Here is a 22,463-nt window from a genome sequence, read left to right as displayed (position 1 = left end):
AACGGTAGCAGAACTGATTTACAAGTTTCAGCTTGTGAATTGGACACATTATGTTTTGAGAATGATTTGACAATTAAGACACAATGAATACCAAGAGATCAAAATAAGCTGGCGGACAGCCTTAGTAGATACTCTGATTGTGATGACTGGGGTATCAGTAGGGAAGTCTTTGATTACTTAGACAGATTATGGGGTGCTCATACTGTCGACAGGTTTGCCACAGATTACAATACAAAATGTAGAAGATTTAATTCTAAATTTTGGTGTAAATGTACAGAGGCAGTTGATGCTTTCACGCAAAACTGGAAAGGGGAAATCAATTGGGTAGTACCTCCACCAACTTTGGTTTGTAAAGTAATCAGAAAATTTATGGAAGATAAAGCAAACCGTACCTTGATTGTCCCACTTTGGAAAAATGCACCTTCCTGGGTGTTATTATATGAATCGAATGGGAATTTTAAAAGGTTTAAGTCTGACTCATGAAAATTTGATTATGACAGGAAGAGGTAATAACGGTTTGTTTGGGAAACAAGGGAAATTGGCGATGGTTGCATCTAGAATTATTTTTGATTGAGGCGTTTTTATATTTTGAACAGGGTTAAACATTGAGCAGTTTGTGAAAGAAGCTGTAGAGGATAGTGGAATTAAAGATGGACATCCGTTACACAAATTGGTGAAAAGTTTTTCTACACGTTTACTTGATGCCAGAAGTGAAAATACTGACAAAAAATACTATTACGGTTTTATGAAATGGAAAATATTTGGTATAGAATATGGTTTACTTTCTTTTCCTGCTTCTCCCATTCATGTAGCTTTATATTTTATAAATTTATTAGACAGTGGTGCTACATATAGTACGGTTAACACTGCTTTATATTCTATTGAATGGGCCCACGAAATTTGTGGTCAGTTAGATACCACAAGCAACACAAAATTTAGTGGAATCGGCTGAGAGAACTGTTAAGGCCCCTGTGAATAAGAAAGACCCAGTGTCTTTTGATAATTTAATCCATTTATGTAGCATTTTTCAGTCTTCTGACGATTTGACAGTTGTAAGAGATCTTGTGATGATTTTATTAAGTTTCAGCGCTTTTTGCGCTTTAGTGAATTGAGTCAACGACGCAGTGATGTTGCAATTAAAGAAGATTACTTGGTAATTAAAATTAGAGTAAAACAGACCAATATAGAGCTGGAGACGAGGTATTGGTATCCAAGGGTCATTCTTCAGCTTGTCCTTATGCTATGTTTTTAAGATATTTAGATTTAGCTAAAATTGATGTATTTTCATACATGTATTTGTTTCGTCCTCAATATAGATCTAAAGATAAGTGTGCATTGATTGAGGTTAATAAACCTATCAGTTACAATACTGCAAGGGAGTGTATTATTAAACGTTTGAGGTTAGTTGCTCCTGATCTTAATCTCGGTTTGCATTCTTGAAGATCAGGAGGTGCCACTAAGGCAGCTAATTCAGTGGTTAATGATAGATGCTGGAAAAGGCACGGAAGGTGGAAGAGTGATTCAAGCGAAGACGGTTATGTGGCGGATTCAGTTGTTAACCGATTACAGGTTTCAGAGCATTTGGGATTGTAAATATTATTTTTGTCAAATTCTTGGACATTTGATGATATGCATTTTCATGTATTTTTGACACACTTTATTCATTTGGTTTAACTTAACGTATGTTTTTATATTTTATATTTTTTATTCTCATACTCTATCTTTTTCTTGTTTTATACGTACAGCGAGCTAGTCAGCAAACTTAAGTTTGTAGTTGAGTTATTTGTTCTATGAGATATAGTACGGGTTTAGGGTATATTAGTATAGAGAAGACTAAATAATTCCCGCGGTACGCAGTATAGCGGGAATTTATTGTCTTATCGGTATAAAGAATGTCCGAGGCGTATGAATTTTTGGCGGCAAAAATTGTAGTGGTAAATATAAAGGGGCTATATGATTAATTCTAGACTCGCTTTCGTACTGTGTACATCTAATTTTTCATTGTCATAAGAATGCTCAATTTAGCTGGATTGTTGGTCTTTATACATATGTTATGGCATGGCTATATACATAAACGTAACTTTATTTGGATTGTTTTGTTTAAAATAATTTTATAGGCGTAGTGTTCGGACTAAAATTTCTCAGTCGTCTTAAAATTTGTGTGTTAGATTGAGCATTTTTTATATGCTCAAGTGAGGTCCTACACTTCAGTTTCGCTTGGCATTGACAAACGGACACAGGTTTCCAGAAAAAAAAATAACTGGTTTTTCCTGGTCGGCCACGAAACATGGCTTTGTACATAATTATATATTATGAATTTGCTTTGTAATTTTGAATTAAAAGCGGCAGCTCAGAAAAGATACGTACAGCGAGCTAGTCAGCAAACTTAAGTTTGTAGTTGAGTTATTTGTTCTATGAGATATAGTACGGGTTTAGGGTATATTAGTATAGAGAAGACAACCAGATTGGTGAGCAGTTATAACATTGTGGTGTAAGAGGAAGTTATGTACATACTTATAGACACACCAATTATCCTACTAATACTTTAACAAATAAATATTGATTATTATTATTATTATTATTATTTTGTAGAGAAACAAAAGTTGCTGGATGGTCAAGAAGAAGATCTTTACTGTTTTTATTTTTTTTTCTTGGTCTGTTTATGGTTCCATTTCTTTAACTTGTTTTATTTCTTTCGTTCTATTTCTATTTTCGTCTTTTTGTTGTTTTATTTAAGTAAATAAACTCAATTTTTGAAGCACAAGATTTGTTTGTTTTGTAAATATATTTTACATTATACAGTCAGTGGTTTCTGCCTTTCCTGTTCAGCGGAGAGCTTAATGCTATTCTGTTCATATAGAAAGCAGGCAGATCTTATGGTATGAGTGGCATTGAGTGCCGATTTTTATTCGTTTCAATGAAACTCATTATAATGTCAGAGAGAAAAGGAGAAGTGGATGAATCGAAAAAAAAAAAACATTTAAAGTTCCAAATACCCAATCAACTAAATTTTAATCAGATGGAAGAGTTACATGCATGTATTTCCCTTTACCTTAAAGTTTTTGGTGTCTTTGTGCCATTCATTTCATTCTGACTATTTTAATAATTAAATGACAAACAATCATTCAGTTTTAAGAAATCGTCTCTACTAGATGACTTTTTTGAAAGAAAGTTTGGCATGTGTCACCCTCTCAGTCTGCCCGGGTCTTCCATAGACACCCTCTGAGTGCATTTAGATAATTCTAAGAACTTTCGCATCATTTACTGATACGGTATGTCGCTACATATCAATAAACGGGGAAAAGGTGAAATTAGATTAAGTTTTAAGGAAATCCAAGTCATTGATGCATGTACCTCTAAAATTCCATTCACTTTGCACATATTATTTGCATTACCGGTATCTGTACGTAGCACATTTTTATAGTGGTCGATTAAAGGATATTGGAACAGAATTTTCTCGCCGCTTTAATAATGCTTAATCATGTTAATCTATATTATGCTCGCTTTTAAAAGTGGCTCCCAAAGGGGTGGAGAGTCCAGAATGAGTGATTTTTAACTGCTTTCAAAAAGCATCTGTGCCTTTCAATTTGGTAAAAAATATCGAAATATATAATAAACTGAGAAATTTGTAAGAAAAATATACATCGTACAGCTAGGTAAATGAGTTCCAATGTTATCATCTTTCTGAGAAGTGAATTTTGGAGTTAGAATAGATTTCCCACCTTATTTGGTAAGCCCTGACTTGACATGTTATAATCAAAATATATCAATAGCCGGATTTGGGAATTTCAGGGTGAATTTAGGAAAATAATTAAACTTTTGGCATTAGGAATCAGCAATATTTCTGCTCTAATTCCAGACATAGACAGTGAAGGAACAATATCTGTACGGATCTGGAGCTGCTCTTGTGAGACCAAAAGACAAAAACCAAAAATCGAAACAAAACAAAAACTCTGTGATCTATTTCCATTTTTACCACTCTGTCCCATTACACAATTTGGGTTTTAATCTTTTACCCTATTTTTTTAAAGGGGTTAAATACAGATCATCTTTCATATTTGCCTTTCTTTAAGTGGAGATTGTGCAAGTGGTTGAATTGCATCCATAAAACGTTTTCTACAATCTTCTGCGCGTATACCTGAGTTAAAATTGAAACACATCAACCTAGTGAACTAGAGGACCATGATAAAAAAAAAATAGAAAAAAAATTTTTACTTGTAGAAAATTTGAAACAATTAAATGTTTGCATGCATTCACTTTAAAAAAAATCATTATTCAATAACATTGTCACAAATAGTTTGTATTGGAATATGATTTTAAATACTGTTACTTCCTGTTATTAGTTTATGTAAACAAAGGGGTCATCTGCGGCCAGGACTTCGCGATTAGTCTATCTATTATTTTTGTGTCTTCAGTTTTACGAATAAACATAGTTCCATACAAAGGCGCACATGCACCCCTTAAAATACAACTAATCATGTACATAGGACACAGGTTTCTTTTTCCAAACAAGTGTTTTGAACTCAAAATATTTAGTAACATACAAAACAAATAGTCTACCACACAAAGTAGTAGACACAACTATTGAACATAATGGCAGACACCAGTGGCGGATCCAGAGGGCTGCAGGGAGTTGGCTTCCGCTATTTATTGGAAAAGTTGTCATTTTCATCTGTAAAATTGACCAACAAAATGGCAAATAATGTCCTAGCACCCCCTTTTTCTGAGTTACCCCGGATGGCATCCCTCCTATTCAAACTGTCTGGATTCGCCTCTGCACTCCCAGATAATTGCAATAATCATGTGTATATAATGCATACATCAAATTGAAGAGAACATCTCAAATATAATTGTAGAATTCACAGATCTATGTTAATATTTCTGAATAAATTGAAATGAGATAAACTGATATGACATCAACTTTTTATTACCAAGAGCACATAATTTTTAATTCAGTTAGATAGCCATGGAGTTGTGACTTGTATTAAATCTCTCTTTTTTTTTTGCACCGGTCCTATATATATTTATATATGTGGCAATAAATTTTGAAGACCCTGCAAGAATTTTAAAAAAAAGCAATGAACAAGAAAAAATGGAAAACATCTTACCTTGTTTTTTTTTCTAAACTTTTTGATTGTTAGTTTTTTTACAATTATGCCACAAATCAAGTCATAAATATTTGTATATATTTAGGACTTAGGTTGAACGAATTTTTAAAATAGAAAAGGCTGTAAAAAACTGGCTACATCAGCTGGTAGAGCTCTTGGGGCACTTTTCGATAATTCATAGAGGCTGGGGTATGATTTGTAAAGTTTACCATAATCTCTATATGGGTGGTGAAACCCGTTTTGTTTTATGGCAGTGGTGTTTGAGGATACAAATCACACAGAGAAATCAATAACGTACATACAGAATAAAGCCGCAAAATACTTTCTTGCGGTGGGGAAACGTACCTTTGACACAGTTGTGCTTGGAGAAATGGGACTTACCACTTGTTACACGAAGCAAAAACGTTCATGTCTGCGCTTAAGCTTAAAATGCAAAATCGTACGGGTTAGTGAAGACAGACTTATATCAAAATTAAGTAGTGAAGTGTGCCTAGCGGCTACGGAAATGTTGGCTTCATGTGGACAAACTCGCTAATGATATACATGTGACACTGTTTGTAATGTCACAGTCCGTGTTAAAACAGCGATGCACATAATTCGAAAAAAAAACTTATGAACATTGACGAGCCGCATTTTGTCACTGAACTAAATAATGATAGAAACGGAAATATGCTACGGACCTATCGTTAGTACAAAACAAGTGTAAAAACAGAAGAGTACATTTTATCGTCTTTACCACGAAACGTTACACGAACGAGGATATTATTTCGCAGTTGATCGCTCCCTCTAACCTTGGAGACAGGGGGATATTCCAGACCGCAGATTCCTCTATGTGACAGGCTTTGTGAAGTTTGTGACGAGAACGATATTGAATATGAAATTCATTTTTAATGGTCTGTCCCCTGTATGAAGATATACGATATGACGTATTTCAAAATGCATGCCAATTTATTGAAAATAACGATAACATGAGAATATAGTGCAAGCTCAATGTTTAAATGACTTGTAATAACATTCAAGTAACAGTGGCACACTCACTTCGCAAATTCTATGTCATGAGAAAAAGGTTTTATAGTATGAATTTGTTCATAGAGAATTTTTTACTTATTTTTTTTATTCTTTTTTAACTCTACATAAAATAACTTTCAAAATATTTATATTTAGTACTAGTATTTTGTCGCTGTAACGTTAAATCTATTTCTAATTACTTTTTCACTCATATATATAGCACTTTTCCAGTTTTTTATCAAAGTTTCAGCCACTTTCTATTTTACAATTGTTAAAGAATAAAGTAATGCATTTTATTTAAATATGATATTTTTACTTATTCATCTATTTATATAAAATGCACATTATAACAGGGTCTATCGCCTTTAACGCTTAATAATTGTTGGCATGGTTGGATGAACTTAGTTTTTTTTAATCAAGGAGTTTACTATAAAGATCCTTGTTTAAGAGTAATCAAGGGAACCAAGGTTATAGCGGTAATCAAAAGAACGCAATCCAGGGACAAAGACCAGACATGGAAAACAGACACACACAACAAAGAACACAAAGTAACCAAAACCATACATACAAAGGAACAAAAGTAAATGAGCAACTCGGACTCCACTAAAAACTGGGAGCATGGACCAGGTGCACCGGTAGGGTAAGCGTCCTCTGTTTTTCTAGAAACACCCGCCGAGTCTCCAATAAAAAGTCCGAGGTAGACAAACGAGGAAAGGAAAACTATGACCCGTTGAATAAATCAGTTTTCATGGTGCTGATGGATACACCATAACGATCCACGAGTTCATGATGACGACCATAAAACTTCTGTAGTGATGACTTCAATCTTGTAGCAACATAACCCTGTTCCAGAAGTCTATTTGTTAGAGTTCTAGCGCGATACAAAAAGTCTGCGCAGTTTCGGCAAGCTCTGGCATAACGTATGAGTTGTGGTATGAACATTCCATACGCAGGAGCCGAAAGGATGTTGCCACAGATGAAAGGAAAGTTGACAATTCTGAATGAAAAGTCATCACGTTCGTCGTAAAGTTTGGTCAATAGTTTTCCTTATCATCGATTTTTAAGTGTAGGTCAAGATATGAGGCTGACTTCACAGTGTCTGTAGTATCCTTTATCTCAAGTTCTTTTGGGTAGATGTCCCATAAGTCTACATAGGCTGGGTGTTGATCTTTACGTGATTGTGTATGACTTACGGTTCTGTAAGATCAATACGCGACACTTTAATGAAATAAATTATTATTATTATTTATTATTATTGATATTTATCTATTTTTGCCCCTCTAGACCCTCTATACGAATTAATCAATGACGGTGACGCGTGACTAAAATTAGAATCTCCTTCGGGGTCAATTAGACGCTTCACGTTTACCCCCTATATTATCAAACGTATGAACGATTAAGGAAGCTTAAAATTTCCCGGATAATGACGTCACTCAATTTATTCGCCATTTTTCGTCAATAATTTACATTGACAGTTCATAATCTTTATGCAGTTGGCATCATTATACATCCTGTAGCATTTTATTGAGCTCCAAAGCGGCATCATGTGAGTAGCGAAACCCTATATACACGTTCTGATCGTATGGAAAAATAACATGAGTCTGAAATATGTCCGTAAACAGAAGCTGTCTGCATCAGCAGCCGTCACAAGACGATCAGGCCATACAAATTATTGAAGTCCGACCTCTAGGTCAAAAACGGATATTGGATACAACTTTTCAGAAACTTTTATCTGGTCAAATTTCAGGAGTTTTAAGTTTATCATGTCCGCGTGAATCACACTGGTCATGGTGGTCCCATTTCACGCAAGTCATAAGTAATGAAATCTTGCTGTCGCCTTGGTCATTTGTGTGGAAACGTCAAGTTTAATTAAACTAAGTTACTTACCGCGAAAAACTCAGAAATTTTTCAGATATCACTTATATATTTTTTTTCAAATGACATGGACATTTGTAGATAACCTTCAACCAATTCTTCAAAATAATAAAAACCACTTAAAGCAGGTGAATCCAAGCAAAACCTCATCAAATTAAATTTTTTTGAATATGTCCTTTATGTAATTTGTCGACTCATTACATGTAGGTCTGCGCCACAAAATACTCAGTCTGTCCCTGGAGGACCCCCAGCGTAAGTCTGAATGTTGTCCAATTTGCATTGATATTGTACACATTAATGTTGCATTTGTTTGCATATGTATGATTCTTTTTCTGATTTATTATTATGTGCAGAATCTATATAAATTATCCAATCAGCTTTTGCAGGCTGTATCAAAGATTTTAATTTTTGCAAAATTTTCCATGTATTACTGTTGTTGCATGATTTTTTTTAAATTTTATTGACCATTTCATACATGATCTCTGTCAGGAACAACCTTATGCACCTATTGTTATAGCGAGCGCAGCGAAGCGATGTGAGCTTCACCGTTATTATGTGTACTTTCTAAATTTTCCTTAAGGTTCCCCAATATACTAACAAAAAAAAGTCATGGCCCAGAAGTGACAAAAAGTGACTGTCCTTACACAGAAAATTCATCATTTCCTTCAATCAAGCAAATAAAAAATACAGGTTCAGCTTACGTTTCAGTAAAAATAGATTAATCTCTTCTGATAGTTTTCAAGTCTTTTTCTAATTTGTTTTGCTTATTTAAAGAAGTGAATGTTATGTTTATAAAAACTTTGGGAAATACGTGGATGTACGTACGTGCATCTCTGCTGTTCCACTGTTGCTGTTGTCAAGAACCTAACCTGCCTCAGAAAAATATATAACTCAGATTATTTTATCAAAATCAAAGCGTAGCTTTTCTAAGATAGGAAAGGCAATCATTTTCTTTTGCTGTCATCTGAATTTTGTTTACGTCACATGATATGTGTAAAATATTGCACCATCGTGGAGAACTATAATTTTTCCAGTATCTATACAGATTGATCTGACTGGCCAAAACTGAATTGGATGTTGCTAGAGATACCATTAAGGGATAGAAAATGTAAAGTATTGCGAGGTGCTATAAAGTTATTGACCATTTTGAGAGCGAGGGGAAAGGGGGTATGGGGTTGGAATTTTGGGAAAAAAATTGTTAAATTATTCATTTATTAAAAAAAAACTCCTCCATTAAATAGCAAGACAGATTTTCAAATAGAAATATTGTTTTTGCTTGCTGGTTAAATATAAATAAAAATATTGCACTTGCAAAGCAAAAATTTTCAATTGGGTTGACCCTCCCCTCTTTTTACACCTGTCTGTCTAGACAGGATGTAGTATGGTATACATGTACCACTGTCCATCATTTACACTTGTCTTCACACATGTCCAGTTTGGTTGATTTTTAGCACTATTTTTTTATTGTATTAATTCTTTCATTGTAATTTTTGTAGTAAAAGATGTAATGACTTAAAGGATTCCTGCTGAAATGGATGCTAAAACTGCATAAAAATTTGAATGCCCCAAAAAAAGTTTACAACATGTAGATGTTCTTATTTAATGCTTTGCTCTATAAGTGGGTACTTGTGCGCAAATTTGTTGAAAAAAGAGACTGATATGATTAAAGCCATGTTGATGTTTTTTCCTCATTTATTTGATTTGAAAACAATTTCCAAGAAAATTCTGTCTGGTAAGAGGTATATGTAATGATTTACGGTACATGTATATGCTCAAGTATAAAGTTGATCTGCCTTTAAGTCAGACCCCTATCTTCAGCCCAATATTTCTGGAACCTAGCCTTGACCTGCGTGTAAGTCGGACCTATTTCTGACAGCTGCATCGCTAAAATTCCTTACCCCTAATAACATTGAGTATACATGTACCGGTTTGTTTTGATACATGTAATTTCAATAAATATTGAATTTAATAATTCCACATCAGAGTTGTTTTTATAGTAGTAAGTAATTAAACTCTTGACGAGCCATGTGGATTGTTTCGATACGGCCATTTTCTCAAACATTCTAGTTTTGGTACAACCAATAACCCAAATTGAAATCATAAGTACAGTGTTAGAAACTGATTTTGTCGTCAACATGGACCAATCATAATTTTACATACACAGCACTGTACATTTTAAAGCAGCTTGAGCCAATTTCATTATAGACCTGTCTGATTTTACTTTTGCTCGGTCCACAGGTCTGCTGCTGACTTCTTTCTCTCTAAGTATAGTGAACAAAGAATAAAACAGAAAGTTTATAATACTCTAACAACTTATTTGAAGATATTTCAGTATGTTCTGAAGTTTTATCTTAAAGAAAATTAAATTCGTAAAAAGAATTGCCATAACCAACTTCAATATTTATTACATTTGTCACAAACTATGGTACATCATTAGGTCATGTTTCTTTTACACCTTTTGGTTTTTGGCTATATGTGTGTACACAGGTGAAAATCAATACACGAAAGGGATGAGTCGGAAATATGAATAAAATCAGTGTTGTAGCAAGGTAAAGACTAAACAGTAAAAGTTAAGGTAAATATTCTTTTACTGCATCATATTTTAGCTGTAAAAGGTAGAAGATGAAGACAGTCTTCCTAAAACTTATGTTTACAATTAATTAAGATTGGGGTACACAGCACTGGTCAAGGTAGGTGTCACGCTTATGTCATTTATCAAGCTTATGACATTTTCAAGCTGTAAAATTTAGTCCAAAAAATCTGACTTATATGCGAGTATATATGGTTCCTGACCAAATGTCTGTTAAAAGAAAAAAATACTTGGGAACAACACCTGTAGCTACATTTTGACCAGCATTGTGTATATTACAGGTCTGGGTATGGCGGTACAGCAGGAGGCGGCCCTCCACCTCAACCCTATCAATCAAGTAAAAGGCTACAGCAAACACAAGCACAAGTTGATGAGGTAAGTAGCAGAATAAACTGGGGGAGAGAATGTTAAAGACCCAAGCAGTAATTTCTGATAATACAAAGTACATCATGAAACCAATCATGTTGCAAATTACCAAATAAACAAAAAACATCATTGCTGCAAAATGTTTTCAAAAGAAAATTGACAAACTATTCATATGTTTGATTCCTTTACAAACTACTTGTCTGTATATCAAAAATACTTTTTGAACAATCTCATTTTTTTATTTGCAACCTGCATAATCAAAAGGAAGGGGTATACTCACTTCTAAATCTTCTGTATAATTCCAGGTTGTGGATATAATGAGAGTAAATGTTGACAAAGTGCTAGAAAGAGACACAAAAATATCAGAACTTGACGACAGAGCAGGTTTGTTTTTAGGAACTGTTGGAAGAAAGTATGAAAGTTAATTCTTTCACGCTGAGATATTTTTCTCTATTCATTCAGCAAAAACTACATGTAATTAATTCTGATATTCTCCTGCAATGGAATAGATGTAGCTATGAAATATGTGTTTATACTGTCACAAAACATTTTTTTTTTCTGCAACTGACCTTTTTTCTTGTTATCTAAAAAATAAATGCCTAAACATGACAGTTTCCGTCTTAACTTCCTTGTTTAAAGGAAATGGCTGATATGATAAAATTGTTAATGTAAACAAAATCCACATTTTCTACATATACAAATGACATGTAACTTCTAACGAATACCAGTGAATAATTATGTTCACCAAAATCAATATAATTACACAACCTTTGTTAGAAACCATTTAATATGTTAAAAGGGAGTCCATGCAAAAACCAGACAGTGGGTGACACATGACAAATTTTGTTTTAAAAAAAACCCTCCCCCATTCATATCATAAATATGTTCTTTCTCTGAGTTGAATGTTGGTTTTTGATTAACTACAACGAATTACAGAAAAAGCAATTAAATTCATTAAAAAAGGGAGATAACTTTAATTTGCGCAAAATACAAAATTTAGTTGCTTTAGGGAACTTCAAAATCATTTCCTGAGCCATCCATTGCCAATTCAAAACAAAGTTTATACTTTTTTGACATACATTTGATATATACATTACACTGAAACAAGAAATTCTTGGGGATAAAATTAACCCTGTGCCACTGCCTGGTTTTTACATGTACAGTCTCTTGAATCCTAGAGTGAACTTCATATTGTACTTCAGTAATGCTAGAACATAGAAATAACCTTAAAAAAATGCTTTAGTCAAATGATTACTACATGTACATGTACTGTAGATCTTATTATCTTGGTCTACATGGCTAAATTCTTAGGACCAATTTGACTGGTTACTTGAATAAAATATGCCAAAGTATTAGGTTTTCAGTGTGACAATTTTAACTTGTCAAGACTGCCAAGGCAAAAAACTGGTCATTCAGCATGCATTACTGTATAGCATCTAACATTAAAGATTCTTGAATTGGTTTACATGTCATAGATGCATGAACAAAACATCAACTATTCATTATTTTTTAGAGGCATTACAACAAGGAGCTTCTCAATTTGAGGCCAGTGCAGGAAAATTAAAGCGAAAATTTTGGTGGAAAAACTGCAAGGTATTTATAATGAATTTTAGAAACATAAAAGAAAGGCAACAAAACTCAAAAAAATTAACATAGACAAAATAGGGGATTTATACACAGGTAATACCAAGCTCCATTCAGCTGCAGACAATCATTTCCTGTCCTACATGTAACTGCTGCAGAGACCTTCTAAAATTCTCTGACAGTATTTAAATCAGATGCTATTTGACAATAATTAGCATTAGGTAGATTCATTCACTTTTTATGATAATTTGAAGATTCCTAAAATTTCTGAGTGGGCTGCATGTTTATAGTGAAATTCAAACATCAGATGATATTCTGAGCTTGAGCTATCTGTAGCATATTGAGTGAATAGTGAATGTCAGATGCTGTTTAGAGTTTAGACTGTCTGCAGCATCTTTGAGGAATATTTAGCATCAGATAAAGACTTATATATTTACAAATATTTACTAAAATCTGCTTTTAAAGAGATTAAAACGAAATATTGACACAAAATTTCTGTTCAAGTCAGTTTCTGCAAAGCAATTGAAATTTTATGTGCGTGTTTACAGATGATGATAATTTTGGGTAGTATAATAGGCGTAATTGTCATAATAATCATCGGTAAGTTGTCTCTCTGTGAATGTTGTCAAATTGTTGTGTTACTTAACGAAGTTATTATTAGTTTATTTTCAATTGTTTTTGTGTGGTTTTTTTTTTTTTTTGTTGAGTTTAAAAAATCCCATTTTTTACTGATATTAGATCAGTTTTATGGAGAATATAACATCATTGGTCCTATTAGGCTAAAAAGTACCACAATTTGTATGAAGATGAAGTTATTTAATATCAATGATAATTCACGGTTACCTCTCCAACTTTTAATTGAGAGAAGTAGTTTATTCTAAGAGATAGTAACAAAATAAGACAAAAACACAGATTTTAACTCTTTATAGTTTTATTTACATGTACAAATAAATGCTTTAAGAAGTCCAGAAATAATTGAAATATTAAAGCATAGCACTTATTTTCCTGAAAAGTAGCTTCTACAGTTTGGCTAAATATGGTATAAAATGGAGCAAGGTGCCCTCCTTTATATGGTTGTTTTGACTTTAAATCCATGGTTGATAGAAAGAAATTAAATATTTCAATGTCAGAGTGTAAAGTCAGACATAAAAAGTACATTTTTGAATATAGAATATAAAACTTCCTTTGATGGACATATTGACAAAATCAGTGTCTTTTTCTTTTTGGAAAAAAACAAACCTTCATTCAAAGTCAGCAGGGCAACTTTGTCTTGTAAAATTTACATATTTTTCGTCTTTTACTCATTTTGGTTTGGTTAGATTTATAAAATTGCTATATTTTTTTTACCAAATACTGTATTCTTCCATTTATTCCTTGAAACTATGTAAAGTGTGCACCCTTACTTGACAAGGGAGATCAGAGAAAAATGTTGAAATACTGTGTAGAACACAGACACTTGTTTCTATCAATGGCTGGTTAATATTAAACATGAATGTTTAATTTGTTAGTAACCAGCTATTGATAGAAACAAGTGCCTATGGTGTAAACCGTGTAAATTTCACCAAATAAAAACTATTTAGAGATGGAAAAGTGCCTGTAATTTTCCTAAAATCCCTAAAATGCTGGAAATTCCTTGAAACCCTTCAGAAACCCAACCCCCTTCTGTAACTGAGAAAAGGTTTGAAAAAAATGTGTAGCACATTGAAGAATACAGTATGGCTGGGTTGTTTATATGTTGTGTTAGTTGATGTTGTTATTTAGATGTTGTGTTTTTATTTCAGATGTGGGCAATATTAATAACTGTTATATTAGTAATAATCATAATTATTGTCGGTAAGTTCTAATGTTTATCCATATAACCACAGCAATATTTCTTATGATTGATTTGTTTTCATGAATGAAAAGATTGCATTAGATTAAACAATAGTATTGTCTTAAAGGGAATATACACTACATCTTGTGTGAGATTGGTCGTTTTATTAAGCATTTTGGTCAGAATTCATAATAAGGGTGGTTTTCGTAGGAGCATTTTCCCCACATAACTTTTCTACAATTCTGAATAAGTTATTTAAGTAATTTGGAGAACTCTTGAAACACACTGTGACGGAGTGGAAATGACAGAATTTACCACACTTGTAGTATATCTTGATTACTTTAGATTCTGTCAAGTTCAGTTGACAGTGGGAAAACTTCCAGGATACTATACTGCTGTCAGAACATTTTTAGTGACCATAGAAGGTAGTTTGGATGGTTCATAGAAGGTCCATAGACCAATCCTTCTTATTTGTTTCTGTTTTTGTTTGTTTTATGTGATAGTTGATAATCCTTTAAAATCTGGATTGAATAATATATCTATGATCTTCACTTTTTATTTCAAGAAAAAATAGACAAATAGTGATCTTTTTCTTTAAAAATCAATGAGAATAGTATAGGTAAACAGCTTTACTATGGACTTGTATTGTTGAAGTCAAGAAAAAATGAGATTTGTGATCCAACTATTAGTCAATACTCTACATCTGTCACAAATACATAAATGATGAATTCCTCTTGCCCACTCATCAAAGTTACTCTTAAATACTTAATAGGTAATCACGTATGACTGTTTGTCAATAAACTATTTTGACAGATTGGTTATTTCAATACAATCAACATTAATTAATTATTTATGATTATGTAATAGGGGTATGTGATTAAGCTTTTAATAATATTCATTCAATTATAGACATAGAAATCTGAAAAGGGCTGTAATACACATATCTGTAATCAGTCTATTTGACATTGTTTAGAGAATACTAAAAAAAAAATTACACAAGATATTGTTCAAGAGCTTACTTATAAAAAAAAATGTGATCTTATGTACAATGTTCTGAAGTGCATTGATGTTCATTTTAACTTAAGTACTGCTATTTTCTGTGATAGGGATTAAAATTTTAGGAATGAGCCATTCTTAAACATTTTTATATAAAAAAATTCTGATTTAAATGTGACATTTTCAGCTTGAATGTGATTATTGATATGACCCCCCACTCTAATTGCAATGATTTGTGCTACTTTGCATTACCCAGTGTATTGTAGTATTTTGATTGCTGTTATAACAACTTTTTAACAGTTTTTATATTTCTGTTATGCTTGCAGTATGGGTAGCAACTACATATGGTTAAATTATGTAAGATTTCAATATAGTTGGAACTCCTATATACATGTTAACTATGTTGTAAAAGGAGTTATCTGTCTGATGTTATTTAGATGTGTGTAGCCTCTTGTTTTGTGTTGTTCCTCTTATCTCCCATAAAGAACAAAATTGTTCCACTTGAAAAAGGGGGCTGCTGTTGTACATTTACCTGATCTTTTTGCTCTTTACATTTTTGAACACCTTTAAATACTGTAGAATATTGTAGAATGAGTCGAAATTTGTTCTATAGTTTTAGCATAATGATTTGTTTTTTTTTCTCTTATTTACACTTCTGCATAAGCCCATTGGCATAATTTGAAACTTTTGGCAGTCCTCACAACTGGCTTTCCAGTTCACAGGCCTGAAATACATTTTTCAGAAATTTTTATATAGGGACTGTTGGCCTGTAGTTCTTAGTTTTACAGGCCCACCTCCATTTTGACAAGCCTTGGGCCTTGGACTGCCGTTTAACCATGAAGACTGTTTTAGGGTTATCCATACAATTTCATGTACTGCTCAGAAATAAGGATGTGTTTGGTTAATAAATATCCCGTTGATGGTAATATGGGGTTATTTATTCATCTTTCTTCGGTAATTATCATAAAAATACGGTGTCTTCAGCAGGATGAAAATTTAGGGCCATGGGATTATTACTAAAGGGACCGTATTCAAGTCTCCTAACATGTCTAAGCCAAATGGGTAATCACATTGTCTTTAACATGAATTCACTTGTTGAATTTACCCAACAGATGTTCTCGCTTACTATATCAGTTCTGTGGTAGTCACCATTGTTTCACCATAATTAGCAACAAAATTAGTCCACCTCAGTCTCCCATCACATCAGACAGGAACTCTTTTCTCTTGCAGTTCAACCAAGTGATACAAACTAATTTGTTGTGTAGTAAAAGTCCTTCCATCTAATATGTTGTTAGCTCATTAATTGTCAGTAGGTGATCATTGGTGAAAATACAATGAAGAGAAATGAGGATGAACATTTTTTTTACCTTCTCACTGAAGGCCCATTGACTGCTTTTGGTTGGTTTTTTTTCAGTTTTGTGTGACTCTTGTCTTTTAAGCAAATTCTCTGTTCTCACTTTCTTCTCTATTATAAGAGAAATTTTGATTTATTTTAGCCGTCAAATGTCAAAATAAATTCTGCAAAATACCTACTCTGGGCTTCAGTACTCAGTGCACCACTTGCATGTAGCATCCGCCATAATTTTTTGTATACTTTTTTTGCCTCAAAATTGTCAAATTTTACACCTGTCATTGGATATCATAAGTGTAGAGTCTACCATGGCCATTTTCTGATCAAGCTCAAAATTGTTAATAGTTTGAGAAATTTGACTAGATAGTCTTGATAATCTTGCTGCTGAAAAGCAGTCTTGAATAAATATAAATATTTTCTTATTAGCAGAAGTAAGTGAATACACATCACAGTAACATTTCATTAATACAACAAAAAATATCAGCAAATGTTTGTCCCTCATATTCTTCTAAAAAAATATTGAAATTTTTGAAAATTTATACCAAGTCCTTCATCAGTGTTATTTCACCAATGATATTTGTCTTCAGATACATGTACATATATTTCTTTAAGCCATATTAATGTTCTCTTGCTTCCACTTCAGTCTGGCTCTATAACAAGTTTGGCTAAGGTTAAAATCATTGTTGTCAAAGTTTTCAATATTTTTTCATTGTCTTTTTTACTCGGCAACCATATTTGTCTTACTCGAGTTTGGTACTAGTTATTTTTAGTGACATGCAGTCTTCATGATAAATTCACAAACCATACTTTGGAGAATTATATACATGTATATGTATACAGACTGGTAGATTTTACAAGCCATCATTTTTACCAGCTTCGTACTTAAGACATTCTGTTTATCATGAAGGCTGGAAAGAAGAATTTTGGCCTAAAGGTCATAAATATGACTTACAATGGTGGCAATTTTTTAATTTTGAAAAAAAGTATTTTGTCTGTAAAACTTAATTAAAAAAATGCTTTTCTTTGCTAAAGACAAATTTGGTTGCTGTATTTTGCTGCACAATTTACAATACACTGCACACCGAAATGATGATCAAATCATTGTATCATGTTATCAGAAATGTTGTTTGCCTGAAACAACCTCCAAAATAGTTGTTCCTCTTAATTAAACTTTCCCCATTTGTCAAAAATGGCAAAGAATTCATCCAAATTAAAATACATGTAATTATTTCCCAGTTGGAAATCAAAGTGCTGGATACTTGTATTATGCTTCATTTTAAAATCATACTGATAAACTGTTTATGACTTGTCATTTTTTTTTTGTTCCTTTGTACATGTAAACTACAATTTCATGGACAGTCTTTTACATTTACTTTGGTATTTCCAAAATGAAAATGTGACTTAAAACATATTTACCCAATCCAAGAAGTAAAACAAATTCAAATCTTCCAAGATTTGTTCGCAAGTAAAAAAAGCATTTCGAGAATTCAAGTATTAACATTGCAGATTCTTAAGGCAGTTTTTTTAATTCCTCCTTTTCCCAGTTAAGATGTTGCATTAAGATTGTCATAGTTAAGCATGTCGCTGGTTAGAACCACAGAATTAATTGCACGTTAGTTGTTTATTTATGTTAGTAGTATTTGATAGAGTAGTTTTGAAATTTGCATTTAAATGAGATGACTTTATAAATGAATATCTTAAAAGACTCAGAGATAAGCAACTTTATGGCTAAAAATGACAAAGGAAGACATTGAAAAGCATTAATTAAATACACATAAGTGTACTCTTTGAAAAAGGCTATAACGATGAAAAAAGAAAGCTGAAACCATATGCTGTTTTTGTTTTTTTTTTAAATTTTAATTTTATTGTATTTTTCAGTATGGGCAGTGGAGTCAAACAAAGGCAATTGAAGAGTGGGAAAGAAAAACAACAGAAGAATAGAATAAACATTTTGTTGTAGATAGGTGTTTATCAACCATTATCACATTGATATCACAATCATGATTTGTATAAAGTTATCTGCCCCTTGCTCTGTTCTCAGTCGTCATGGCTACACTGTGATTCATATTTTGTGATTATTATTTTTTTTCATTGTTTACATGATATTAGCAAGAACCATGTGTTTTCAACAAGTTCATATTGATTCAAGTGTAGCTGGACTTTTTGTTGAATTACTTTGTTACTAAATGGATCCTTGCGAAAAAAAATAAGCGAAATTCAAAAAGTAAATCAGCATTATTATTTTTCTTGTAGTATTTTAGCTGATTTATATACTCTGAAGTAACCAAGAAATCCTTTAAATCATTTGAAGTATGATATGCTTGTAAGATGAATGATTAAATTTTTTTGGCTTGTCAAGTGTTTCAATTTTGTCCTCTTGTGACTAAAAAAAATCCACATAAAATTATTGAAATGGTTGTGCATAACTCAGATATTGTTACTAATTTATGATATCAATACACATATTTTTACTGAATTCACACTTTGTTATTTATTTTCTTAAATTAAATTTAAAATACATAAACAGTTCATTTTTGGAATAATTTTGATTGTTTATTCCATATTTATTTATGTTCACAATTTAATCAAGGTATTTATATTGTAAATTTTTAATTATATTATTGATATGCTTAAAACACTGATTCTTTTGATTATAAAAGTGTTCTGTCCATAATGTATTTGAAATAGCACTGTGCATACTGGCAAAGCACAGCTCTTCAGGAAAATTATAGCACTGCTAAAAATAGTGCTACGAAGCACTGCTTTTAAAGCCTAGGGGAGTACTCTAAATTAATTTTTAAAATGGCATCTTAAATACAGATTAGCTACAAGTGTATAAAATCTATTTTATTTCATAAAATGACTTATCATTGAATGAATTTGTAAAGCTATTAACATCTGACAGTTACTTTCATTTTGTGAAGTGAAAGTAGAAATTCTATTTTTAGCTGTCCAAAAATAATCCATATGTTACAAACTTTCTGCTTTGATATACTTATATGTATTGAATTTAGAGTAAGATCACACCTGTTAGGATAAGAATAGATTGGTGCAATGTAAGTGTGGATATTATTAGTACTAGTCCCAAATATTCTCCATTCCATGTACATTGTAATTGTGAACAAAATGTAATGATTGGTCTCATATAGTGATGCATACAGGATTTTGGGTGCAAGATGTGAAAAAATTACTAAACTAACTGTAACATACAATTTAATGGAATGATTTGTTGAAAACCAAGATTTTGTGGATATATTAAAAAAGCTAATTTTGCCATTTCAATTCTGGGGGTACCAGGACCCATCTTCATTTAATTAAATTTGGCTTTGTTGGGGGATTACTTAATGCAGTATTTGGTAAGGTTTTTGTATCATTCCTTGTATGGTGAGTCCGGTGATGATTCCTTCTTTGAACCTAGTATTACTGTATTCGACCAGGTCACAAATATGTTTTTTTATTATGGGGTCCATATTAAATTAAGATCAAGGGATACATATTCAGCTATTATTTGCAAAACAAGCATAAAAACACTGTATGGCATAAACTATGAAATTGCAACACCGTGTTAGTTGTACAGTGTAATCTTGCTAAACTCTACCCCTCTATTCAGAATCCTTGAATTTTTCCCTTTGAATATCGCCTTCAAAATTGTGAAAGATGAATGCAGATTGGCTGATCAGAAAAGTCATCAGAACAGGAAGCAGAATGGAGTGTTGTTAGATCTTACACACAGTGACTAAATGGAACAATTGATAGGTTCTCTTTTAAGCACCATTCTGTGTAAGAATCAGGCAATGAATGACACATTTTTTTTTTTCAGTTTGGTCTTCTTTTTTTTGCCTCAAATATATTCAAGCACATTTTGAAAACAACTGAAAAGCTATTTAAATGTATCTTGAAGCATTGGTGATGTATATATTTTTTTACTTCCTATATAAGGAAAAAGTTTTGGATAATTTTCCTGCCATTTTTCCGTAGTGCATTTCAACTAAATTTGAATTATCAATATCTTTAAAAGGCAAACTTTGCAAACACTTAGACATTAATTTCTTGAGGTTATGAGGTATAAATACTTGGATGAAGCAATAAAATCTCTGTATATTTTTACTTAATGTGCCACACCATATACACATTTTGCCTGATTCTTAGATGAAGAAGTACTTAATTTGGTTTAAACAGACTTTTGGATTATTCAGAGTTTGGTTGATACTGGTTTTACTGTAAATTTTTACAACTGGGAAGTAAAGGTGGGGGCCAGGAGGTGAAAACGGAGTGGAGACATCCTGAAGTGGCTTTTACCAGCATTACATTCTGTTCACTTGCATAGTATACATGTAGTTCCTCATATTGTAATTAAAACTCCCAATTTTCACATTATTTCACATTCATACATGTATTTCATTAATGTACATGTAATATGTCAGTTTCATGACTTGTGAACATTCTTATAGAGAAATTTACATGATTTTAAATTTTTATCATTCCAAGTATAAAGTATATGTATTTATTGTGATTTTGCATTTTCCAACATATTCATAGCATTTTGCAAATATTTATGAACTTGAAATGATGTTATCTGGACTTGTCTTCAAATGCTTCGTACAACATAGTCAAATGTTAATACCAACTTAATTGATTTCTACCATAAAACACTTGCATGCATCTAGTTTCTTGTTTGAACACTCCCATATGATTGTAATTGGGGGTGTGAAATATGATTTAAAAATGAAGACCTTATTCGTCTATGTACCATTTTCGGTACTAGGGGTATATGAAGCTTATCCAGCTTTTTCCTTGATAAGTTGCAGTTCAAATACTGCGAGAAAACAAACATTTAATTCAAGTTTGTTTCAGGATGCTCGAATTATTTAATTTTGTTAGATTTTTTCTTAGAATCGCTCTGTAGATAAGTGCAATGTTCTGTATGTCAATTTATTTTCATGAGTGATTTTATCCCTTGCTTATTTATTGAAGGATGAAAAAATGTGTAAATAATTTGTCACAAATAATTCTTGTTATGATAGAATACAATTTTGAGACAATGTTAATCACAGAATTGGAGAAACATTTAAAGCAAGAGTAAAAGTATCCATGAAAATAAATTGGTTGATAATATTAGAAGTTGTTGTCAGTTGACCAAGTTCATTGAGTTGATTTCATTGTCTCTGATCATCTATTTTCTTGGTATTCTATGTGGAAATATTTCTATTCTGGTTGAACATATTATTGAGTACCAGTTGTTAACTATGTAGAATTTTGTTAATATATGTCTGTGTATTGTGAGTAAAAGCTGTATATAGAAGCTTGAACATTTTGCCTTTTTTTTTCACAGCATAAGCTGATTCAAGGTCCTTCCCTTAATGCCTGAAAAGTTTGGTAAACTGGAACTAACTGAAGAGCTCCCCCTTTTTTTCAGAATTTCTGGATATGCCACTAGTCATCAAGCTTTTCCAACTTTTATACTTGTAGAAAAAAAAATAATGGATCTGGAAAAAAAATATATATGTTTGAAGTTTGATAAGTCATTTTTCATTACATTTCCTCGTGTATTTTATAAATCTGCTGAATTTTTTTCCTTGATATAACAAGAGTAGAAATGGTGAATACTTCAAAGAGACAACAACCCACCCACCAGGATGAAAAATGTCAGCTCAAGGCCACACATGGGTCTTTGATGAACGATGAGGTAACCCTCACACTTCCCTTCCTGGCAATATACAGTATGAAGGTTTTAAAAAAAAAATAGGAGAAATGCAGAGTTTTGTAAGTTGA

General features: G+C 32.3%; 1 protein-coding gene across 9 annotated transcripts; it reads left to right on the top strand.

Annotated features, from left to right (window-relative positions):
• The first annotated feature begins 7,503 nt into the window (after nt 1–7,503).
• Nucleotides 7,504–22,000, top strand: LOC148602067 (vesicle-associated membrane protein 3-like). 9 transcript variants are annotated; one of them, XM_088556288.1, is made up of 8 exons: nt 7,518–7,662; nt 8,199–8,243; nt 10,863–10,956; nt 11,253–11,331; nt 12,461–12,540; nt 13,080–13,131; nt 17,335–17,361; nt 18,570–22,000. In XM_088556288.1, coding segments are annotated over exons 1-7 (378 nt in total). In that variant the 5' UTR covers nt 7,518–7,660; the 3' UTR covers nt 17,361; nt 18,570–22,000. The 9 variants fall into 9 exon arrangements, with proteins under 9 accessions (XP_088412417.1, XP_088412416.1, XP_088412418.1 ...); XM_088556286.1 differs by lacking the exon at nt 17,335–17,361 and adding an exon at nt 15,667–15,697; XM_088556285.1 differs by lacking the exons at nt 13,080–13,131; nt 17,335–17,361 and adding exons at nt 14,313–14,364; nt 15,667–15,697 and having other exon boundaries at nt 7,519–7,662.
• The last annotated feature ends 463 nt before the right edge of the window (nt 22,001–22,463 follow it).

Source organism: Perna viridis, chromosome 12 (assembly GCF_037379345.1).
Source record: "Perna viridis isolate PV_CMFRI_1.1 ecotype Kerala chromosome 12, ASM3737934v1, whole genome shotgun sequence".
In the NCBI taxonomy this organism is placed as follows: domain Eukaryota; kingdom Metazoa; phylum Mollusca; class Bivalvia; order Mytilida; family Mytilidae; genus Perna; species Perna viridis.
Note: the sequence above shows the minus strand (reverse complement) of the source record. Positions and strands in the feature narration are given on the sequence as shown.